At 44.0% G+C, this 21,625-nt stretch overlaps 1 protein-coding gene across 1 annotated transcript in view; it reads left to right on the forward strand.

Moving 5' to 3' along the window:
* Positions 1 to 21,625, forward strand: part of NVL (nuclear VCP like) — a 258,431-nt gene that overhangs the window by 17,837 nt on the left and 218,969 nt on the right. The window contains 5 exon segments of the mRNA XM_030194664.1: positions 4,193 to 4,397; positions 4,400 to 4,475; positions 5,787 to 5,790; positions 6,056 to 6,182; positions 9,252 to 9,328. Of these exon segments, the coding sequence (XP_030050524.1) occupies positions 4,193 to 4,397; positions 4,400 to 4,475; positions 5,787 to 5,790; positions 6,056 to 6,182; positions 9,252 to 9,328 (489 nt within the window).

Below are 21,625 nucleotides of genomic sequence, written 5' to 3' on the forward strand. Positions count from 1 at the left end.
GGAAGCATGTGATGGGTTTTTTTCCTGCCAACACAGGGCTGGCCTTGAAATCAAATAACCCACAGTAAAATACGAAATTCAGAATTAAACTTATACAATAATAATGTTGTGAAATGTTCTCATAGTAGTAATTGGACCATCACTGACTAAGTCAATGCTTGTAAAAGTCAATTGTTAGTCCACAAATTCATATGATCATTACACATTCATTTTAAGTGACACACCCCTGTGCCAAACAATTTTACTCTGTGACAACATGCACTGGGCCTTCTCCTTTCCCCTCTGACCCATCCCGCCCCTTCTGATGCAAGGGCAAGACGGGTCAGAGGGAATGGCCTGGTGCATGCTGGAGGCAGTCTGTGAATAAGGCAGCAGCATCAAAGACTTCAGAACAGGTGAGAGTGAGAACAAGCAAGCAGGCCCAGGAACGGAGGGAGAGGCGCTGGACTATGTGTCGGGGACTGGGACATGAGGGTGGAAGAATGTGTAGTCTGGATTCTTGGATAGTCTGGAGGTGGTCCAGGTATCCGACATCTGGATTTTTGGACTTCTGTATAATGTGATAGGAAACCCAGATCTTTGCTAAGACCTCTCTGATTGATGTTAAAATGATGAAATATTATGACACCCAAGGTATGTTTCTGGTTTTGTTTTAAAATTTCCTTTTAGTATTCTGGCCATTGATGCAGAGCTCTGGTCTTACAAAGTGCTTTCCCATAGACATGTCAACCTGTTTAGCTTTGTGGTATTTACTTTTTCAATCTTTTTATTGACTATCTCACAAACTTGTGCAATGTAATATTACACCACGATAATAACCTCAAAGTCTGTCCTCCCATTCAACACCTGCCATTCTCATTATGCTAAATGCCAAGTGACATGAGGGTTTTGGCTTTCATAGCCTCCATACTCCAAACTATACAACAGGTATCCTGTGTATAGCTCCTACTGTCCTACCCCAACTGTAATCCTGACCCCCTCCCCATAACCTTTCCTGCTGCCCAACCTACGTTCAAATGAGTAACTCATCCCATTCCTCCATCTAATGTATTTAGCACTAACTCTTTTCCCTTGGGGATGGGGATTGGATGTAGTCATTCTAAATCAATAAAGTTTTTTCTTTCTTTGAGAGGGCCTTGAGGCTCACCGATGTTCCTTTGTCAAAGACTGTGAAATGTATTCATCCATATCCAATAGGATCGGTGTTGGAAAATAAATAAATTTCCTGCTGAAACCAAAACTCCCCCCCCCCCCCCCCCCAACACAATGGCTGCTGCATAGTTGATGTGGGAAGTCGGCAGCCATTTTGACTGTACTGCCAGCATGGGCAGGAGTGCCTGGGTATCATTCCTGCCCCGACTAGGCCGCTAGACCACCAGGGTTTGTAAAGTAGACTTGGGTGAGGAGGTGGAGGGCCACAGGTGGGGGGCTGGTTCTGTTCGGTGGGAGGGAGGCAGAATGGGATCCACTTTTGTTCAGAGGGTGAGGGAGTGGAGCCATTTGGCCTTCCAACCATGTAACCTGAAGCAAAAATTAATGAAAACCAAACTCCCAACAGATGCTCAAAATGAAGAGAATGGCACAAGTCCCTGCAACCATGCTGCAAACTGTGTCAGCACCTCAAAATGAATAGAATGACATAAGACATAAGCATCGCCACACTGGGACAGACCAAAAGTCCCATCCTAGCCCAGCACCCTGTCTCCGACAGTGGCCCATCCAGGTCACAATCACCCGACAACGATCCACGGAGCAAAGCATTTTGTACTGCTTGTCCAGGATAGTGGATTTTTCCTACATCCATTTATAACATTCTATGGCCTTTTTCTTCAGGAAGCCGTCCAAACCTTTCTTAAACTCTGCTAAGCTAACCGCTTAGTGTGTCAGCAACTCACAGGACCCCCCCCCCCCCCGCCCAAACACACACACCACACTCACTTGGACATTCATCATAAAGGGGATCCTGGTCATGCTCTTCTTCAAAGTAGTTATTATTATGCCACTCAGAAACACCATAAAATCAGCACGCTCATACCTAAACCTCCACTACCAAGCAGCAAAGGACTCAAATACAAATCCACTTATGTATCCAGCTTGTCCTACCTTAGCGCACAACTGTGGAACGCACTACCAAAAGCAGTAAAAAACTACATTTGACCCTTGAACTTCCGGAAAGCACCAAAAACAGATCTGTTCAGAAGGCATACACCCACCGACCCACATAAAAAAACCTGGACATTTGGCGGCCCAAACGTAACCAAAGACTGTATTGGAAATATCCTAACTCTTCCTCTCCCTCTCCAAGTTCTCCCCCAATTGTCTTTACATACAGTACCTCATTCTACTATAATATCACCTTGATATTGTTCACCACCTTATATTTGTTCCCACCGGAATCGGTTTAACATCGTTTTTGGTACTAGTAAGCTACATGAGCCTGCAAAGAAGTGGAGAAAATGTGGGATACAAATGCAACAATAAATGCAAAAAAATGTGAAGAAGAGTGCTGTATTAGAGAGGGAGGCCAAATGGTTAGGACAAGCACAACTTACATAGGCCATCATATTCAACACTACTAAGCTAACAGGTGATACCTCTGTGGGAGAGAATTCGGCAAACTAGAGCTGTGCATCAATGACTTATGGTCAGAATACTAAAAGAAAATTTTAAAACAATCCAGGAACATAAGACCTTTGAAGTTAAAATGATGACCTACTTTGACACCTACCCAACAGGATTAACAAAGATCTGGGTTTCCTTTCGCATTATAAACCATAAATTATACTGCTTTGTCACCCTCTGGATCATCCATCTATCTGTCTCTGTTTCTCCCTGCCCCCAGCCTAACCTATCCCCTGATGTCATTGGAATGCTTTATGTTTTAACTATGTGTTCTATTTGTCATCTGTGGCTTATTTCTGACCGAAGAAGATACTGCCTTAGAAAGTAGTCAGAAGATGTATTAAGTAGTCCAATAAAACCATCAATTTATCGTTTTCTATTTATTATTTTATTTATTTATAACAGAATTTATAAACTGCATTGTCCAGAATTCTAAGCGGTTGTACAAAGAACATTACAGTTCAATAAAAAATTACTAGCATAAGACAAACTAAAAGCAAACCAAGATAAGTACAAGTAGATCGATAAACAGTCCGTAACAATCCTTAACCCAAAGCCTGACAGACAGAAAAAGTAAGGTTTAAGTAGTTTCCTGAACTGAAGGTAACTTTTTTTCGTAATTCAAATTGAAGACACTTTCACAATCGTGCACCCTTCCACTTGGAAGATTTTTTATCTAATATCTTCTAATACAATCTGTTATGAGAGGGACATTTAATAACACTTTATCTGCTGAGCTTAGAAGATAGTGGATAATTAACCCTCTACACAGTATAGCTAAAGGAATTTAAATATTCACATTCATGGCCCTGTAAATCAAACACAAAACTTTAAATTTCAAAGATAACCAGTGAAGTTCTTGTAATAGATGGTTTAGGAGAGGGCAGTGAGAGCATACTATTTCTGCTGGCCTGGATATAGAATTTTAAAAATTGTATTTCATTGAAATTGTCAAACTCTTTTTGTTTTATAACCCACATAGAACCTGATAGGTAATTGTGGTCTATAAGAATAGTAATAGAATGTGCTCCATTGATGACCTTGGACTGAATTTATTGGGGGACTGGTGTGGTTATTTTCTTGTTCCCCCTGCCCCTCTTCTGTATATTTCAGTTGAATAATCATCTTCCCTCTGTATATGTCCAAGGCTGGTTAATTGGGATTCTCCAATTGAGGAGCTTCTAGTTCAAAAATATACACAAGAAAGTTGAAGAAAAGTGAGCCATCAATGCAGAACATGGGAATGAAGGTTTTTTTTTTCCCCTCCCCCCCTTTCCATTCTGCAACAGTCCCCACTCCTCAAGGGCCTCCAGAGCTGATTTCTGCCACTCGAATCCTATTTTATTGCCCCAGCAGCTGGGAAAAAAGAAAAGACAGAGGTGCTATGGAGCTGCCTTTCCCAGCCTTCAGAGCTTTTATCTCTGATCTTTCTCTAGGGTCATGGTCACAGCAACTTCATTGCCCATGAAGACAGGATACAGATTTCTCTACAGCAGCACCACAGATGTTAAAAATGTAAGAAAATGGTATGCAATAGTGAAATCTATGACTTTTTTTTTTTTAATTTCAGCCAACAAATCACATGAATAATTCATTGATGTCCTTATATCGGAAAGGATATCCTGATTCTGTTTCATCTATGCCTTCAAAAAGTGATCTTAAGAGTACCACCATCCCCACATCATCAGTGGCTGGCAGTGAAGCACCAAGTGTTCCAGTAAAGACCCTGAAAGATACTAGGACCTCTGAAGGGGGCTGGTTTATTGACAAAACCCCAGGAGGACGATCCCAGAAAGTTTTCTAATTGATCTGTGTGAGGATGAAAAGGGAGAATCTAAGAAGCTACTGCAGAGGTACTCGCTTGCTGAAAGGTCAGGTGCAGGTTCTCAGACTGGGAGGCATGGGATGGATTGTGGAGGGGAGGGATGCTTTGCAAGATATTTCATTTGATATGATGTTACTTCAGCATATTCTAGTGCCATTCTTAGACTGCTCAATTTTTCCGTTTTAGAAATGAGAAGGGAAGGGGTGCAGTCTAAAACATTTGAGAAACAAGGCTGTAGAGGAGGGGGTATAATTAAAGGATCAATTATGAATGTGACCTCACCCGGATCCACCTGGTCTTTTTGGGAGGAAGGAAATGCCTGCTAATCAGAGGATATTTTACTGCAGAACTGCTGGCTTACATTTATTTCATGCTGTTTTGCCTTTAGATTGAAAAGCTATCTAATATAATTTGCTCTGAAACGTTCCAATGTCTCTGGCTGCGTTAGTAACCACCAGCTGACGTCACTCTCCCACATTGGAACGTTGCAAGAGCAAATGACTATATTACATTCAAAGCCAGGAGGTGGGATCCCCCTCCGAGTTCCAGACCCCCCCTCCCTCCCTCCAGACCCCCCCCCCCACGAGTTCCAGACCCTTCCTCCCTACGACTTGACTCGGTTCCAGTCCAACCTCTTCTCCCACAACAGTCCTTCGTCTGCCCCTCGCCTTCCTGCGTGCCGCCCACCCAGAATTTAAAAGGCATTTAAAAAACACAGAGCTGACCCCTCTGCTACCCTCCCCTCCCCCCCTCTTACCAGGGTCCTGGCAGCAATGAACCACAAACAGGCTCAGTGAGTTGGCTTCCTTCTCTTCTCTTTGCTCCCAGCTCTGCCTCTGGTCCCGCCCTTGCGGAAACAGGAATGAGGGTGGAACCAGAGGCAGAGCTGAGAGCAAAGAGAAGGCAGCCGACTCCACCGAGCCTGTTCGCGTTTCATTGCTGCCGGGACCCCGGTAAGAGGGAGGAGGGGAGGTAGCAGAGGGTCAGCTCTGTGTTTTTTAAATGCCTTTTAAATTCTGGGTGGGCGGCACGCAGGAAGGTGAGGGGCAGGCGAAGGACTGTTGTGGGAGTGGGAGAAGACGTCGGGCTGGAACTGATTTGAGTCGGAGGGAGGGAGGGGGGTCTGGAACTCGGAGGACGGGCAGAGAGAGGGGTGGGAGGGGTGCCCTGGAACTCAGAGGACAGGGTAGGCCTGAAACTCAGAGGGGAGGGGGGCCTGGAACTCAGGGGAGGAGGGGGGGGAAGCACCACCTTGAAAAAAAAGAGACAAAAAATCAGCCCCCCCAATCAGGCCCGTAGAGAACACCTGGAAACGTATGTGACAAGTGGTGAGTTGCAGGGAAGTGGGAGAGGGGAGGGAAGACTGCCTGGAAATCGGAAGGGAGGAAAGGGGGCCGTGGGACTCGGAGGGACGGAGGGAGAGAGGGAGGGGGGATAACCTGCTAGCGCCCGTTTCATTTCATACAGAACGGGCCTTTTTTTTACTAGGTGTATAATAATTTGAGTAGGTTTATGTGTCTCAGATATAAACGTTCATCAGGTGATTAGTTTTGTGTAGGTTCAGAGTTTTTGGTTATCTGATTGATAAGTTCTTCCTTCATTCTTTAGAACTCTTTAGACTGTTCTAATTTGGCAAGTGAAAGGAAAAATAAGTCCAAGCTTAGGAAAGGAAAGAGGAAAAAAGAACCTGAAGATGTTGATGGAGAGATTGCATTGTCTCTGCTGAACAAAAGAGGTAAGGGGAAGGGACCCATCTCTTCTCTGCTGTTACCTGATGAGATGAACTAAACTCTTTGCATATAATCTTAATCGGAAACATTAAGATTATATGGGGCATAGAACATTGTAGAACAGTTCAGTATCATATCAGGAGTCATTTGTAAAATTTCCCATGAATTTCTTCAGTGCATGCTGTTGCTGTATACTTATTGCCTGCTCTTCCAAATGTTCCAAAGCAGGTTACTGCAATACATACATAATATCGTTCTAGAATAAGGGTGTCCTAACCTCAGCCCTTGAGGGCTACAATCCAGTCGGGATTTCCCAAATAAATATGCATGAGATCCATTTTCATGGACTTGACTCCATTGCATGCACATAGATTTCATGAATATTCATTATAGAAATCCTAAAAATCCAACCTAGTGAGGGCAGCAGTTGGACTCACTTGTTCTAGAACATAATTCTAAAATACAACACACAAAGCATTTTAAATTTACAAAAACTCTTCCTGTTTGTTGCTACTTAGAGAAAAGGGAGGGATTTTAAGCACAGTCATGGACAGGGAAGTTTTGTTCCATTTTTTAAGTTCATTTGTGATATTACAGACTTCCATTGCACTTTAATAAAACAGTGAAGAGAAGTACAAGCACCATGCAGAGACTCCCTGCTCAGCCTGTTGTGCCAGCTATGCATGAGGAGTTGGTGTAATGAGAAGATTCTGTTGTGTCACTGCAAAGGAGAACAGTCATTAAACTGTAGTGATACATGTGTTAATATACAAAATCCCATATATGTATAAGGAATATAACCACACAAGAGGATTCGTTACATAGTTAGTGCTGACTTTCTCAGCCAGTCCACTTAACTTAGGGATTGCTAATGCTTTTCTCCCATTCTCTGTTGTGGGTGGGGAGGAAGCTTAGTAACCAAGCTCAGAGTGATCGCCTGGATGATATATATTTGTTTCATACTTCTGGCAAACACTTCCATACTCTGGACCAACAAGGCCTGCCCTTTTGAAGTAGTCCATTCCTTCCTCGCCATTATACAGCTTCCTTTCAGAACAGGCTCTATGATGAAAAATCCATCTGATTCTGGAGTGCGAAAGTACCCCAAAACACCATTAGGGATCAAACTTCCTCTCCATGACAGCGGATTGTATATTAAAGCCCCATATGCAAACTTGAAAAGTAGAAACTAGTTGTAGGTGGGTTGCATGATTGCATTTGGGATTTTTCTTTCACAGCATGAATACATCCTCCCTTTAGTAGTGACAGGTTTCAAATGACTCATTCTCATAGTATTTACTGGTTGAGGGAAGGGGAGATTTGAGTCCACATACATGCAGCAGTTTTGAGGAAAGTTTCCAATTCAAAAATTGTTCTGAAGCTAAGAGTATACTTTGATCACAGGGTCTGAACTTTCACCCTTGCTATGTATTGCATCAAGGCTTATTACATCATGATCATTGGAAAAACTGCAAAATGCTTGTACAGCCTCTCAGAAATTCCCAGTTTGTGTATGGAATCATTTCTTCCGCACCTCCTTCCAAGAAAAGAGGTGGCCTTTTACTAACAATTATTGTATGTTATCTGCAGCAGGACCCATGAGAATAAAGTGGGCCTTGTGGCAGGTGTCGTGCTAATCATTATTAAAAGACCCCCTTAATCTGTCCAGTGGAGTAGATGTCCCAAGTAGAGAATGACACGGGGACAAAGTTTGTCCTTGTCCCATCCCATGGGTTCTGTCTCCGTCCCCGCTCTGTCCTCATCTACAGAAGCCTCAAACACTTATGATTTTATAGTTAAATCTTTTTATTAAAGTACTAGTAAACATGCCCGTTTCTGGAGTAAATGAAACGGGCGCTAGCAAGGTTTTCCTGCCGAACCCCCCCCTCCCTACCCACACCCTTCGGCGTTGTGAAGCCACTCACCACCATTGCTCCGCACTCGTCAACGCACGCCACCTTCATCCACTGACGCCATTGCTTCGCCCTCGATCTTTGATGCCATTGCTCCGCCCTCGACATCATCATGTTTGACGCGAGGGCGGGGCCAGACACAGAGATTTCGGTGGCTTCACCACCAAGAACCCTTTGAACCCGAAGGAAGTGCCAGCAGGAAGTGACACTGACGTCAGTGTGCTCAGAATGTTGAGGGTGAGTTTTTATTATATAGGATAAAAAAAGAACAATATGCTGTGCAACTGTTGTGTATAAATTACATACAGAAAACAACCCCAACAATAGCTAATTTCTGCTACCACAAGGAATCCTAATCCACCCTGTTAAAATGTCCAGGGGTACAAAATACAACCCATTCTATGTGCCCTAGAGGGAAGATATGTGCCATATGAAGCACTGTTACAATTTTTTAATCTGTGGATGAAAAAAGTCATAATCTCAGGGTTCAGTCTTAGCTCTTCTGTCTTCCACAGTCCTTCCTGCAATAGAAGATGATGTCTTCTTAGAAGATGTGCTGGTAGCAGGATATACAGGATCCCCCTATGCAAATTTTGCTAGTTGTGACCAGCATGTTTGCTTGTTTTTCCAAAAAATCAAAATATCATTGTCTGCATGACTCAAACATAAGTAACAGGCTTCAACGTAGAAAATGACACAGGGACAAAGTTTGTCCCCATCTTTGTGGGCTCTGTTCCCATCCCCATCCCCGCGGTTACTGTGGGTCCCCATCCCCATGTCATTCTCTAGTCCTAAGGCCTGACACAGCATATGAACTGTGAGCAGACAGAGAACATTCTAGTGAAAAAGTACACGCATCCAGCAAATTTAGAAAATGGAAAGGTCAGGATTTGTGATGTGGTTCTGCTAGTGTGCCCCTGGTTCAGGGTTTGCCTCATTTCAGAAATCCATTGCATTTTTCTGTATGAGCTCCAGAACCTGTTTCTCTTGGGGTCAGCAGCAACTGCTGCATAGTGGATGAGTTGCTATTCCCAGGGCTGCTGCAATAAGAGGGAAGAGAGGCACTCCACAGATCTCTGAGCTGCTGCTCATTTTATCTGGCATGTACTTCTGACAGTGCCAGTGTTGCTTCTTCATAGCCATGTCATGCTTTGCTTGCAGTTAAAAGCCAAGTCACTGAGCTGCAGCACTCTTCTATGAAGTTTGCAGATGTTGGAGGCAATGACAACACATTGAAGGTAAGTGTTTCTCTTACTGGTATAGAATACCCTGTCAGTACATACTTAAGAGCTATAGTCATTATAGGCAGCAGTTATTTTTAACTTGACTACTTATGCCATATTGCTGTCCTCCTTCCTCATTTTCTGAATGGGTGGGGGAGGGGGTGAGGTGCGTGAAGTGGAAGGCTGTAGCAGTGAGCCTTTCCCAGTGTGCACATGTCCTTAAAGAAAAAGTTCTTTGTACTAGTCTTGCAAACTGGTTTCCTTGTCATTTGGCTGCTCCGTTCTGAACAATTGGGTGTTATTCCCTCCTACCAGCAGATGGAGGTATAGAAAAACTGATTTATTCCAGTGAACTCGCCAGTATAACTTGCTGGTGCTCAGTGGAAATTCAGTATTTTTCTCTCTCTAGCAGATGCTAAGTTAGTGAGGCTTCTCATGTTCTCTGGCCTATTTCCCCGCTCTGCAGGCTAAGGCTGTTCAGGGAGGTTGAGCCTAACAGCCACTCCCAGGTTCCCAGTAACAGACCAGACCTTGTCAAGTGTGGGCCTTGGCTCCTCTAACCTCAATTGTGCTTATTAGCATCCACTGGGTGAGGTGGTGGCTCAGCCCTACAGGGTGTGTGGGTCCCCATCCCCCTCCCCTCATTGTTCATACACCCTGTTTGGGTATTTATTTATTTATTTATGACATTTGTATCCCACAATTATCCCAAACAATTTCGGGTTCAATGTGGCTCACATTAAAAGTAGAACATTTTCCCCTGGGCGACCCCTGCAGCTCCCAGGCAGAGGGAGTTTCTAGCAGTTTTTTACTCCAGAGCTTAACCCATATGGTTAAACAAACCGTGCAGGTGGGGTTGGTCCCTTGGTCAGCGGTGGAACCCCTGGAGACCTGAGGTCCATGACCAGAGCCCCATTCTGGGAGCCATACACAGAGGGGACTAGGGTTTCTGAAGCTCTGGGAGGATCCGGACGCTCTGTCAGACTCGGTCTCCTTCAGATTCGGACCTTGAGTAGGAGGCTTCTGTCAGAATGGAGGAAGAAGAGCAGTCCTGTATAATCAGTCTCTTTTTTGCTAGGAAGAGTGTCTCCTCTTATCGACAGGGTTAGCTTGGCAGAGTTTAAAAAGGGTTTGGACAGTTTCCTAAAGGACAAGTCCATAGACCGCTACTAAATGGGCTTGGGAAAAATCCACAATTTCGGGAATAACATGTATAGAATGTTTGTACGTTTTGGGAAGCCTGCCAGGTGCCCTTGGCCTGGATTGGCCGCTGTCGGGGACAGGATGCTGGGCTTGATGGGCCTTTGGTCTTTTCCCAGTATGGCATTACTTATGTACTTATGAGGCCCATACTCATAAAAGACGGATTTGGATGGGCTGAAGCGGGCTTTGACAGCAACTCCAGTTGTTGGAACATAAGGACAGAGTTGGGCAGATTTCTATGGTCTGTGTCACAGAAAACACCAAAGAAAGACCATGATCGAGTAAATATTATTACGTTCATTGCTGATTTAAAACTTGAATTGATAAGAATGTGACCGTTGGGCAGACTGGATGGACTAGTCAGGTCTTTATCTGCTGTCACTTACTATGTTACTGAAGGAACACAGTATGCTATGTGCATTGGTCATTATTTTGGCTGTGGTTGGATTTGTTTTATGTTGTATCTTTGTGTATTTTGCAAAATATAAATAAAAAAATAATTTAAAAAGGTTATTGAGGCCCTTGGGCTTCTCAAGGTCCCTAATATGGACCCCTCTGATTGGGACCCTCTGTGGAGGGATTGGCTGCCCTCCCCAAGCATTTTCTGCTCCACAGGGCTGCTTCTGCATGATAACAGAGTGGGGGGGGGGGGGGGGGTGTCCCTAGATTTGACCCTCGGGGGGGGGGGGGGAGCTAGGTCCCTAGAATGTCTATATACCTTTGTCCTTGAAGAGGTGGAACAGTATTGGACATTCCCCAAAGTGGATGCAGTGGTCACAGCAGTTTTGAAGAAGACCTGTGTAGGGGGGCTGTGCCCTCCAGGGAGCTACATAAGAGGGCAGAGCAGCAGCTTTGTCTGGGGTCCAGGCCATCATCTGCACGGGGGGAGGTTATGCGGCCCAGGATATGCGGCATTGGCTGCAGCAGCTGCTGGATTCCCCAGAAGTTTCCCGCTTGAAGTTGAGGGCAGCCTTCCTGGCTGATATGCAGTACGATCTGGTATATCTTTTTTCCTAGTCAGTCACTGTTGTCTATGGTTACACCATTGGGCTGCAGATGCAGCTTCTAAGAAACTCCAATACCTTTCATAGAGAGAAACTCAAGCAAGATCGGGGACTATGATTCTGATCTCCCGTTACTGGCTGAGGGAGATCTGGTTTCCTCTTCTTCTGGATTCGTCCTCTGAAGACCTGTGGAGATTGGAATGTTTTATGACCCTCATCATAGAACGAGGGGTCTCTTCTGCACCCCATCCTCCAGTTTCTGGCCTTCACGGCCTGGATATTGAGGGTTAGCGTTTCAGTTCTTGAATCTGCCTGTGTGTTTCACAAATCTTGCTTGCTTTCAGGAAAGACTCCACCAAGAGGTGTTATTCTTTTAAGTGGAGGAGGTTTGCGATCTAGTGTGAAGGCAAGGCCCTAGATCCTCTTACTTGTCCTACACAAAAACTGCTTGAATACCTCCTGCACCCCTCTGAGTCTGATGTAAAAACCAACTTTGTAAGGGTTCATCTCATTGCAATTAGTTCTTATTATCTCTGTGTGGGAGGTAAGCCCATCTCTGTACAGCCTCCAGTTGTTTGGTTCATTGAGATATTTGCTGTTGACAAAGTCCCCAGTCAAACTTTCTACTATGATGTGGGATCTCAATATCGTTCTCACACAACTGATGAAAACTCCCTTTGAGCCACTGTATTGATTCTTTTCATCTGAAGTATCTGACCTGGAAAGTTGTGTGTTTGGTAGTGGTCTCTTCAGCTTGCCGAGTCTGTAAGCTTCAAGCCCTAGTAGATGATCCATCTTATATTAAGTTTCATCATAATAGAATAGTTCTTTGTACGTACTGTAAGTTCCTTCCTAAGGTAGTGTCTGAGTTCCATCTTAACCAGTCAATTGTTCTGCCAACATTTTTCTCCAACCACATGCCCATCCTGGCAAAATTGTGCTGCATACCTGAGACTGCAAGTGATCCTTAGCTTTCTATCTGGAGTGGACTAAAACCCATAAACAGTCCACCCAGGTTTTTGCTTCTTTTGACCAAACAGGATGGGCGTAACCATTGGCAAACGCATATCCAGTTGGATAGGAGATTGCTTCTTCTTCACCTATACCCAGGCTGGGCTGACCCTGGAGGGTCATGTCAAGGCTCATAATGTCAGAGCTATGGCTACTTTGGTAGCCTACTTGATGTCAACCTCCATAGAGGAGATTTGCAAGGCTGCGATGTGGTCTTCAGTCCACACATTCACATCTCATTACTGCCTTGAGCCAGCTACCCGACATGCTAACCGGTTCAATTATACAGTCCTGCAGAATTTGTTTGGTGTCTAGAATCCAACTCCACCCTCCAAGACCCAGTTTTCTTCTTTTCCAAGCTGCATCTTCACAACTAGTGTGTATATAGTTTCAGGTTTGGGTGGGATACCGGTGTCGGAAATGATATTTCAAGCGGACGAGTCGGAGAAACTTACAGACTTCACGGTAAACCTGGAGGACGTAATGGGGCAGTTCAGCAAACTGAAGAGTAGCAAATCTGGACTGGATGGTAATCATCCTAGCGTACTGATAGAACTGAAAAATGAGCTTGCGGAGCTACTGCTAGTGATATGCAATTTATCCTTAAAATCGAGCGTGGTACTGGAAGATTGGAGGGTGGCCAATGTATCGCCCATTTTTAAAAAGGTTCCAGGGGAGATCCGGGAAATTATAGACCGGTGAGTCTGACGTCGGTGCTGGGGAAAATGGTAGAGGCTATTATTAAAAACAAAATTACAGAGCACATCAAAGGACATGGATTACTGAGACCGAGTCAGCACGGCTTTTGTGTGGGGAAATCTTGCCTGACCAATTTACTTCAATTCTTTGAAGGAGTAAACAAACATGTGAACAAAGGGGAGCCGGTTGATATTGTGTATCTGGATTTTCAAAAGGCGTTTGACAAGGTACCTCATGAAAGGCTACAGAGGAAATTGGAGGGTCATGGGATAGGAGGAAAAGTCCTATTGTGGATTAAAAACTGGTTGAAGGTGATGAGGAGTGATGGAGAGAGGGGAGTTATTAAATGTAATTGTATCGTTAAGACCCAATGCTATACTCTTTCTGTAACGGAAGCATTAATGTATTGTTCAATTGTTCAATAAAGACTTCATGCAAATAAAAAAAAAACTGGTTGAAGGATAGGAAACAGAGAGGTGGGGTTAAATGCGCAGTATTTACAATGGAGAAGGGTAGTTAGTGGGGTTCCTCAGGGGTCTGTGCTAGGACCGCTGCTTTTTAATATATTTATAAATGATTTAGAGATGGGAGTAACTAGCGAGGTAATTAAATTTGCTGATGACACAAAGTTATTCAAAGTCGTTAACTCACGACAGGATTGTGAAAAATTACAGAAGGACCTTACGAGACTGGGAGACTGGGCAGCTAGATGGCAGATGACGTTTAATGTGAGCAAGTGCAAGGTGATGCATGTAGGGAAAAAAGAACCCGAATTATAGCTACATCATGCAAGGTTCCACGTTAGGAGTTACGGACGAAGAAAGGGATCTGGGTGTCATCGTCGATAATACACTGAAACTGCTCAGTGTGCTGCTGCGTCTCGGAAAGCGAATAGAATGTTGGGTATTATTAGGAAAGGTATGGAAAACAGGTGTGAGGATGTTGGTTAGGGTGGTGGACTTTGGTCCTGGGGAACTGAGGAACTGAGTTTGATTCCCACTTCAGGCACAGGCAGCTCCTTGTGACTCTGGGCAAGTCACTTAACCCTCCATTGCCCCATGTAAACCGCATTGAGCCTGCCATGAGTGGGAAAGCGCAGGGTACAAATATAACAAAAAAAATAATGAGGATGTTATAATGCCTTTGTATCACCCCATGGTGCGACCGCACCTTGAGTATTGTGTTCAATTCTGGTCGCCGCATCTCAAGAAAGATATAGTGGCATTGGAAAAGGTGCAGCGAAGGGCAACTAAACTGATAGCGGGGATGGGACGACTTCCCTATGAAGAAAGACTAGGAGGCTAGGGCTTTTCAGCTTGGAGAAGAGACGGCTGAGGGGAGCCTGATAGAGGTATATAAAATAATGAGTGGAGTGGAACAGGTGGATGTGAAGCGTCTGTTCACGCTTTCCAAAAATACTAGGACTAGGGGGCATGCGATGAAACTACAGTGTAGTAAATTTAAAACAAATCGGAGAAAAGTTTTCTTCACCCAACGCGTAATTAAACTCTGGAATTCGTTGCCGGAGAACGTGGTGAAGGCGGTTAGCTTGGCAGAGTTTAAAAAGGGGTTAGATGGTTTCCTAAAGGACAAGTCCATAAACCGCTACTAAATGGACTTGGGAAAAATCCACAATTCCAGGAATAACGTGTATAGAAAGTTTGTACGTTTGGGATGCTTGCCAGGTGCCCTTGGCCTGGATTGGCCGCTGTTGTGGACAGGATGCTGGGCTCGATGGACCCTTGGTCTTTTCCCGTGTGGCATTACTTATGTACTAGGTTAATTGATTTGAGGCCTCGATATTTCGAGTCCCTAATGTCCTGGCATCATTGTTTCGGTGAGCCTGGTAGCTAGGGTTTCTCAGCTGTGAGAATACGGCGGCCTGCTTGTCCTTGAAGAAAGCAAAGTTATTCACCTGTAGTAGGTGTTCTGTGATTCTCACATACCCTCCTACCTCCCCTAGGAGTTGTATTTCTTAAGCTATTTTATTTGCTTGATGGGATGCTGTTAGAAGTTTCTTCAAGCTATATATGCGTCTGCACTGGGCTCCATGGGATGATGTCACCCAGATGTGAGAATACTTGGTCTGCTGTCCTTGGGAAACTACGTGCACTTTTCGCTCTTGCCAACAACACCTATTGGTTGTACTATCCTTCTGGCATATCAGATACGAGGCTACCCGTGAGTCTGTTCGCTTACATTCCATAAGGAGGGACTTGTATTGCCCCTTTCCTTAGGTCACAGACCTCCATGATTAAATTAAAGGCAGATCTTAAAACCTATCTGTTTGAGGATACCTTCATACTATCCTAGGCACTGTCCTAAGATTGAGCCTGTCAACCAGTTTGACTTACCCACCTCTCCTCTCCCTCGTCTTTTACCTATCTTTCTAACCAATAATGGAGTTCTTCCCTCATTTTGTTCCTCCTTTCTCTTAAATTTTGTTTCCTCTCTTTCTTATGTATTTTAGTATTGTAAGCCGCATAGATATTTTTTGTTGCTTGGATAGCAAGCCTTTAATAAATCTGAAACCTGAAATAATAATAAACCTGAAAACACCTGCTACAGGTGGTTAACTTCACTTTACGTGTGGAAATTTTTGTACTATGCAGAGTTTTCAAGGGCTCATTGTGAAGGAGTGATCTGGGTAGAGCAAAAAAAACCTACACATAAGGTGCCTATGTCTATGGGGAAAAAAATCTCCGTATTTAACAGTAGCCCAGAGCCAGGCACTGATTTTTAAGAGTGCTCGCTTTGTCCAGGGCGTTAAAGAAGGGATTGAGTGAATCATTCCCCTTAATTCTCATTGTTTATTTTCACCTTCAGTGGAACCAAATTAAAATTGTAGCCTCACTACTTAATTGGTAATACAGTGCACGCCATTTAAGTGCATGTCGGATAAGCGCATGCTCTGTTTAACTGCATGCCGTACTTCGGTCCCGTTTTTGGCGGCATCAGTTTCTATAGGGACAAAACTTCGGTTTAGCACAGCACTGATAAGTGCAAGATTCCATTATATGCATGGTTTAAGACCACTCCTCTGCAGGAAAGACTCCGCATAAGCGCACACACGGAATATGGAATCCGATTGGCACGTGACAAAGGGACGATAAATTTGAAATCTCATTGGTTAACTGCCAACAGGCAGAATAAGCGAAAGAAAGTTGTTAGAGTGTACACTGGAGTCGTCGTCATCGCGCAACTGTAAGATTTAACACTGGCTGAACGAATAGAAGTTCTTAAAAAAATTAGAAATCAAAGTCAAGCATCTATTGCTAAAGAATATGATGTGAACCCCAGTCAAATTTCACGTATCTCGAAGCAGAAAGACCAGCTTCTGAAAGACTGGCAAAACAATTAAAATCCACACTGGAAACGAAAGCGGGCGGGAAAAGCTGAGGAGGTAGAAGATGCTCTTCTTTGGTGGTTTTCTCAAGTCAGAAGCAGACAGTTTCCTTTCAGTGGTCCACTGCTTATGGAGAAAGCTAATCAGCTAGCTGAAAGTCTTGGACTAACTGAATTCAAAGCCACTGTTGGATGGTTGGAAAGATGGAAGGAGAGGAACATCATAAAATTCAAGAAACAGAATGGTGAGAAACAAGACGCTGATGACTATGGTGCTGAAAATTGGGTTGTTTCAGTTCTTCCTACCATCTTAAATGAGTTTGCACCTCGTGACATTTTCAAGGCTGACAAAAACAGTCTCTACTGGTGAGCGATTCCTGATGGAACACTTGGATTCAAACAAGCCGAAACTACAGGAAGTAAACTGTCGAAGAACCGACTAACGATCCTCCTTTGCTGCAATATAGATGGGAGTGAGAAGTTGGAAACACTCATCATTGGAAAGAGCAAACAGCCCCATTGCTTCAAGATGTTAAGCGACTTCCTGTGTCATACGAGGCTAACGCAAATTCATGGATGACGGTGGAAATTTGGAAGCAATGGCTAAAGAAGTTAGTCACTAGAATGTGGGCACAAAAGCATCAGATTTTGTTGCGTTCTGATAATTGTGCTGCACACAGTGATGATGTCAGGCTGTCTAACGTCAAGGTGGTCTTCCTGCCACCAAACACTACCTCTCTGATCCAACCTATGGATCAGGGCATAATAGCCCATTTCAAACAACATTATTGGGCTTTTGTGCTACGTCGTCTGATGAGCGTTATAGATGACCAGACTGGCAAGGATAAACGTGCTGTTGAACTGGCTCGTAATCTATCACTGTTGGATTCCCTACATATGCAGAAAGAAACCTGGAATCATGTTACACAGGCAACCATTGTGAACTGCTACAAGCGGGCAAGCTTTAAGGATGTGGAGAGGGACGAAACAGATGCAGCTGTTGCAAACACGTCAGATGAACAGGCTATTGACATCCCAGCCGATGTTACTGAAGAGGAGTTTCATCACTACGTAGCTGTTGATTACAATCTACAAACAGCTGATGACAGCACTGATGTCGAGATATACGCCTACATGCAGGCAATGACTGATGATGAAACAGATGATGAAATGAGCAGCGAGGCACATGCTGACGAAATTCAACAACCTCCTGTCACTTTTGCAAGGGTGCTGGAGAGTCTCAACACCGTGCGGGCCTATCTGGAGGCCACTGGATGTCAGTGCTATGACAGTTTTTTACCGTCTGGCAGACATAGCCTATGGAAACTCACAGACACAAGAGTGTACAGAGGACTATGACTGATTTACTTCAAGTAAGCCTAATGTCAGTTAACGGAGACTGTATAACGTCAGTTAACGGACACTGTATACTGTACGTATAATAAGCAGTACTGTACATATGTTTATCAGATGTCAAGCTTCTTTGGGACACAACGGTTAAGTGCACGCTCCGGTTAACTGCATGTATTTCTTTGGTCCCAGACCCTTGCACTTACGCGGATTGCACTGTACTTACACATATAGGTTTGTAAAATGGGGCAGCTACATGTAGAAGCAGTGCCACTTCTACGTGGAAGTGCTGACACTTCCACAAAGAAACTGCTGGTTTTGTGCCATTTTTTTAATCCACATGTGTATTTTGAAAATGGATGTTTCTCACTGTACATACCAGCAAATACACTTGCACTCAGTGGTGTGCTGGAGCCGGCTCGCATGAGCCGGTTGTTAAATTTTACTGATTTTTGCAAGCCGGTTGTTGATGGAGTCAGGCAGCGAGCACACAAACATCAGGGTTTTTTTTTCTCTTCCTCTCTCCCTCCTCCCCCAGCCCCCACCCACCTGTGAGCCCCCAGCATACCTCAGCTTCCTATCTCATGTTGTCCCTTGGGTTCATCATCCCCCCTTCACCACTGCCTGACCAACCTGGAGCCTTTTCTCTGCCAGATCCCACCCACGCATAAGCAGGAAGTTGCATCAGTGGGGCAGTACTCGGCAGAGTCAAGGCTCCGGGTCGACCAGGCAGCGACGCGTGTTACCAATAGAGCTACTGGAAGAGTAAGGTTTGAAGAATGCCAGAGAGGGAATGGAAGCTTGAGAGAGGTAGGACTCGCAGAGGAGAGGGGGAGGGAGATGATACTGGGTTTGGATGAGGACGGAGACAGCATGAAGTTAAAAAAAAAAAAAAAAAAAGTTGAAGATATTTAGATTATTCTGTTTCCCCTTCCCGCGCAGCTGTCTTCGCTGTTAAACCCAAAACAAAATCAAGCAAACTTACGAGCTGCTGCATCTTTGTCCTTCTTTATTGTTGATAGCATTTTAATTTAATCTCACTTATATTTTCAAACATGCCAGCTTGTGCAGCATACGCAGTGGTGTGCTGGTAAATGTTTAACAACAGGCTGTCTCCCCAGTCCACCTCTGCGTCATCCCCCCATCCACCTCTGCGTCATCCCCCCCCAGGGATGCGGAGCTGGCTATACCCAGGGAGAGAGCCGGGGGGGGGGGGGGGGGGGCATGCATTACTCTCTCCGGGGAAATTTTTTTTTTTTTTAATGCTCCCAGGTTCCAAACTAATTCATGTTTAATGTGGGATAAAATGCCATAAATAAGTAAATAAATAGAAACTCTGAACGTTGAGAACCTGATTCCCATAACATGATGCACCTGATTCCCATAACATGATGTCTGTTTTAGAAGCCCATTACCAGGAGAAAAAAATATTTCTGCACCAATAACAGGGTTAAATGTCATATTAAGTAACTAAATAAATAAATAAATAGAAACTCTGAATGTTGAGCACCTGATCCTTATAATATGACATCTGTTTTAATGGCCCCTTACCAGGAGAATAAAGATCTCTGCACAAATATAATACATGCTGGGGTGTCCTTATAACCAGCCCCTCTAAATGACACACTGGTTATGATTTATAACAAATTACTACTCTATGAAAAGTTATTCCATTACTATACTTCCTCTGACCTCTGTGTACATCTGTATGCTGCAAAGCTGGCATGTTTGAAAATATAAGCGAGATTGAATTAAAATGCTACCAACAATAAAGAACGACAACATGGATGCAGCACCTGATTCTTATAACATGATATCTGTTTTAGTGGCCCTTTACCAAGAGAAAAAAATCTCTGCAGAAATATAACACATGCAAGAGGGTGTCCCTATAACCAGCCCCTCCAAATGATACACCGAGTACGATTTATAAGAAATTACTACTACCTCTATGTACATCCGTATGCTCAGTGGTCTGCTGGAGCCGGCTTGTACCGGCTCACATGAGACGGTTGTTAAATTTTACTGATTTTTGCGAGACGGTTGTTGATGGAGTCAGGCAGCGAGCACACAAATATCTGGGGGGGGGGGGGGGGGTTCTCCTCCTCCTCTCTCCCTCCTCCACCAGCCCCCACCTGCCTGGCATTGGTATCCTTGTCCATCTTTGCCATATCTTTAGTTGTTGCATCTTTTGCAGTTTTCAGAGTTGTTTTTATGACCCCTGAAGCAGGCGGGTGTATCCACCAAAACATGGATCTGTGTCTGGTCTTCTTTGGTGCCTCAATAAAACATTTTAAATTGCTACTCCTTTGTGGAAGTCATCGTCTCATCCCTCTGTTTCTCGTAGTGTGGCTTGGTCTTTTGCAGAAGTTGTTTTCCTGTTCTTTTTTTCGTGATAATTCATGCCCTTAGGACTAGGAAAAGTTAGCATGTTAAAATGACATATAAGGTGAGATCTCATAGATGTAGGCCTTCATATCAACGATGACATATAACCAAGGATATCACCATGTATATCTTAAACAATAGGATACCAAGCTTAAACATAATACAAGCTTCGCTAACCAATGAGTAATTGGTAAAATGGTGTAATATGTGTAGAAATTTTGAAGAAAAAATTAAAAGATTATAGTATTTTGTATTGTTTGTAACCATTTCAAAAGACTCTTAGACACCCCCATATAGACTGTTCCAGTAATCCAATTTGCTTATGATTGAACAACTAATTTAAACTGTTCCTGGTCAAGGTATTTTGCTTTACCTAGAAACATCCCTTTGTTAAATGATTATGTGTGTGAGACTGCACTGTGTGAGTCTGATCCTGTGACCGTGGCGAGCGTGTGTGTGTGGTGGGGGGAGGGAACTGTGCTGTGTGAGTCAGATCCTTTGACAATAGTGTGTGTGTGTGTATATGACTGAACTGTGTGAGTCAGATCCTGTGACAATAGTGTGTGTGTGTGTATATGACTGAACTGTGTGAGTCAGATCCTGTGACAATAGTGTGTGTGTGTGTCTGGAGGGAATGCACTGTGAGAGTCAGTAGTATGTGTGTACTTGTGACTGCACTAAGTGTGTGTTGGATCCTGTGACAGTAGTGTGTGTGTGTGGAGGGGACTACTGTGTGAGACAGTAGTGTGTGTGTGTGTGTGCCTGCACTTCATTGTGAGCCAGATCGTATGACAGTAGTGTGCATTTGTCTGCACTCAGTGAGATAGTAGTATGTGTGTGTGTGTGTGTACTTGTGACTGCAGAGGAGAGAAACTGTCAGTGGCTGGAAAATAAGAAATACTGAAACACAGCACTAACAGTGATCACAGCAACAGCACCGGAGCGAATAAAAAATCACTATGGATTACTAACCTGAGAGGAAAAAACAAGCAGTAGTTTACTAACTCAGCATAGAGAATTAAAGCCCTCTACACACTGGATCTATGACCTAGGTACAGCTACCATCTCTTAATTTTCCTCAAGAGAGCAGTCAGAGGGAGGGGGCAATTTTGCCCCTCCAGTATGCCCAGAGGCGACAGTAACAACAAAACTCCAAAGACACCAAGAACAGAGCAGGTGTTCATAAAGGCTAATCACAGATGACTGCAGAAATACAGGGACCTGGTCCATATACACAGCTTAATAAATATACAGACATGTAATCTGTTACACACAGACAGCACATGTAAGGGAGGCAGAACAAAAGAAAAAAAAT

Source organism: Microcaecilia unicolor, chromosome 3 (genome assembly GCF_901765095.1).
Source record: "Microcaecilia unicolor chromosome 3, aMicUni1.1, whole genome shotgun sequence".
NCBI lineage: Eukaryota > Metazoa > Chordata > Amphibia > Gymnophiona > Siphonopidae > Microcaecilia > Microcaecilia unicolor.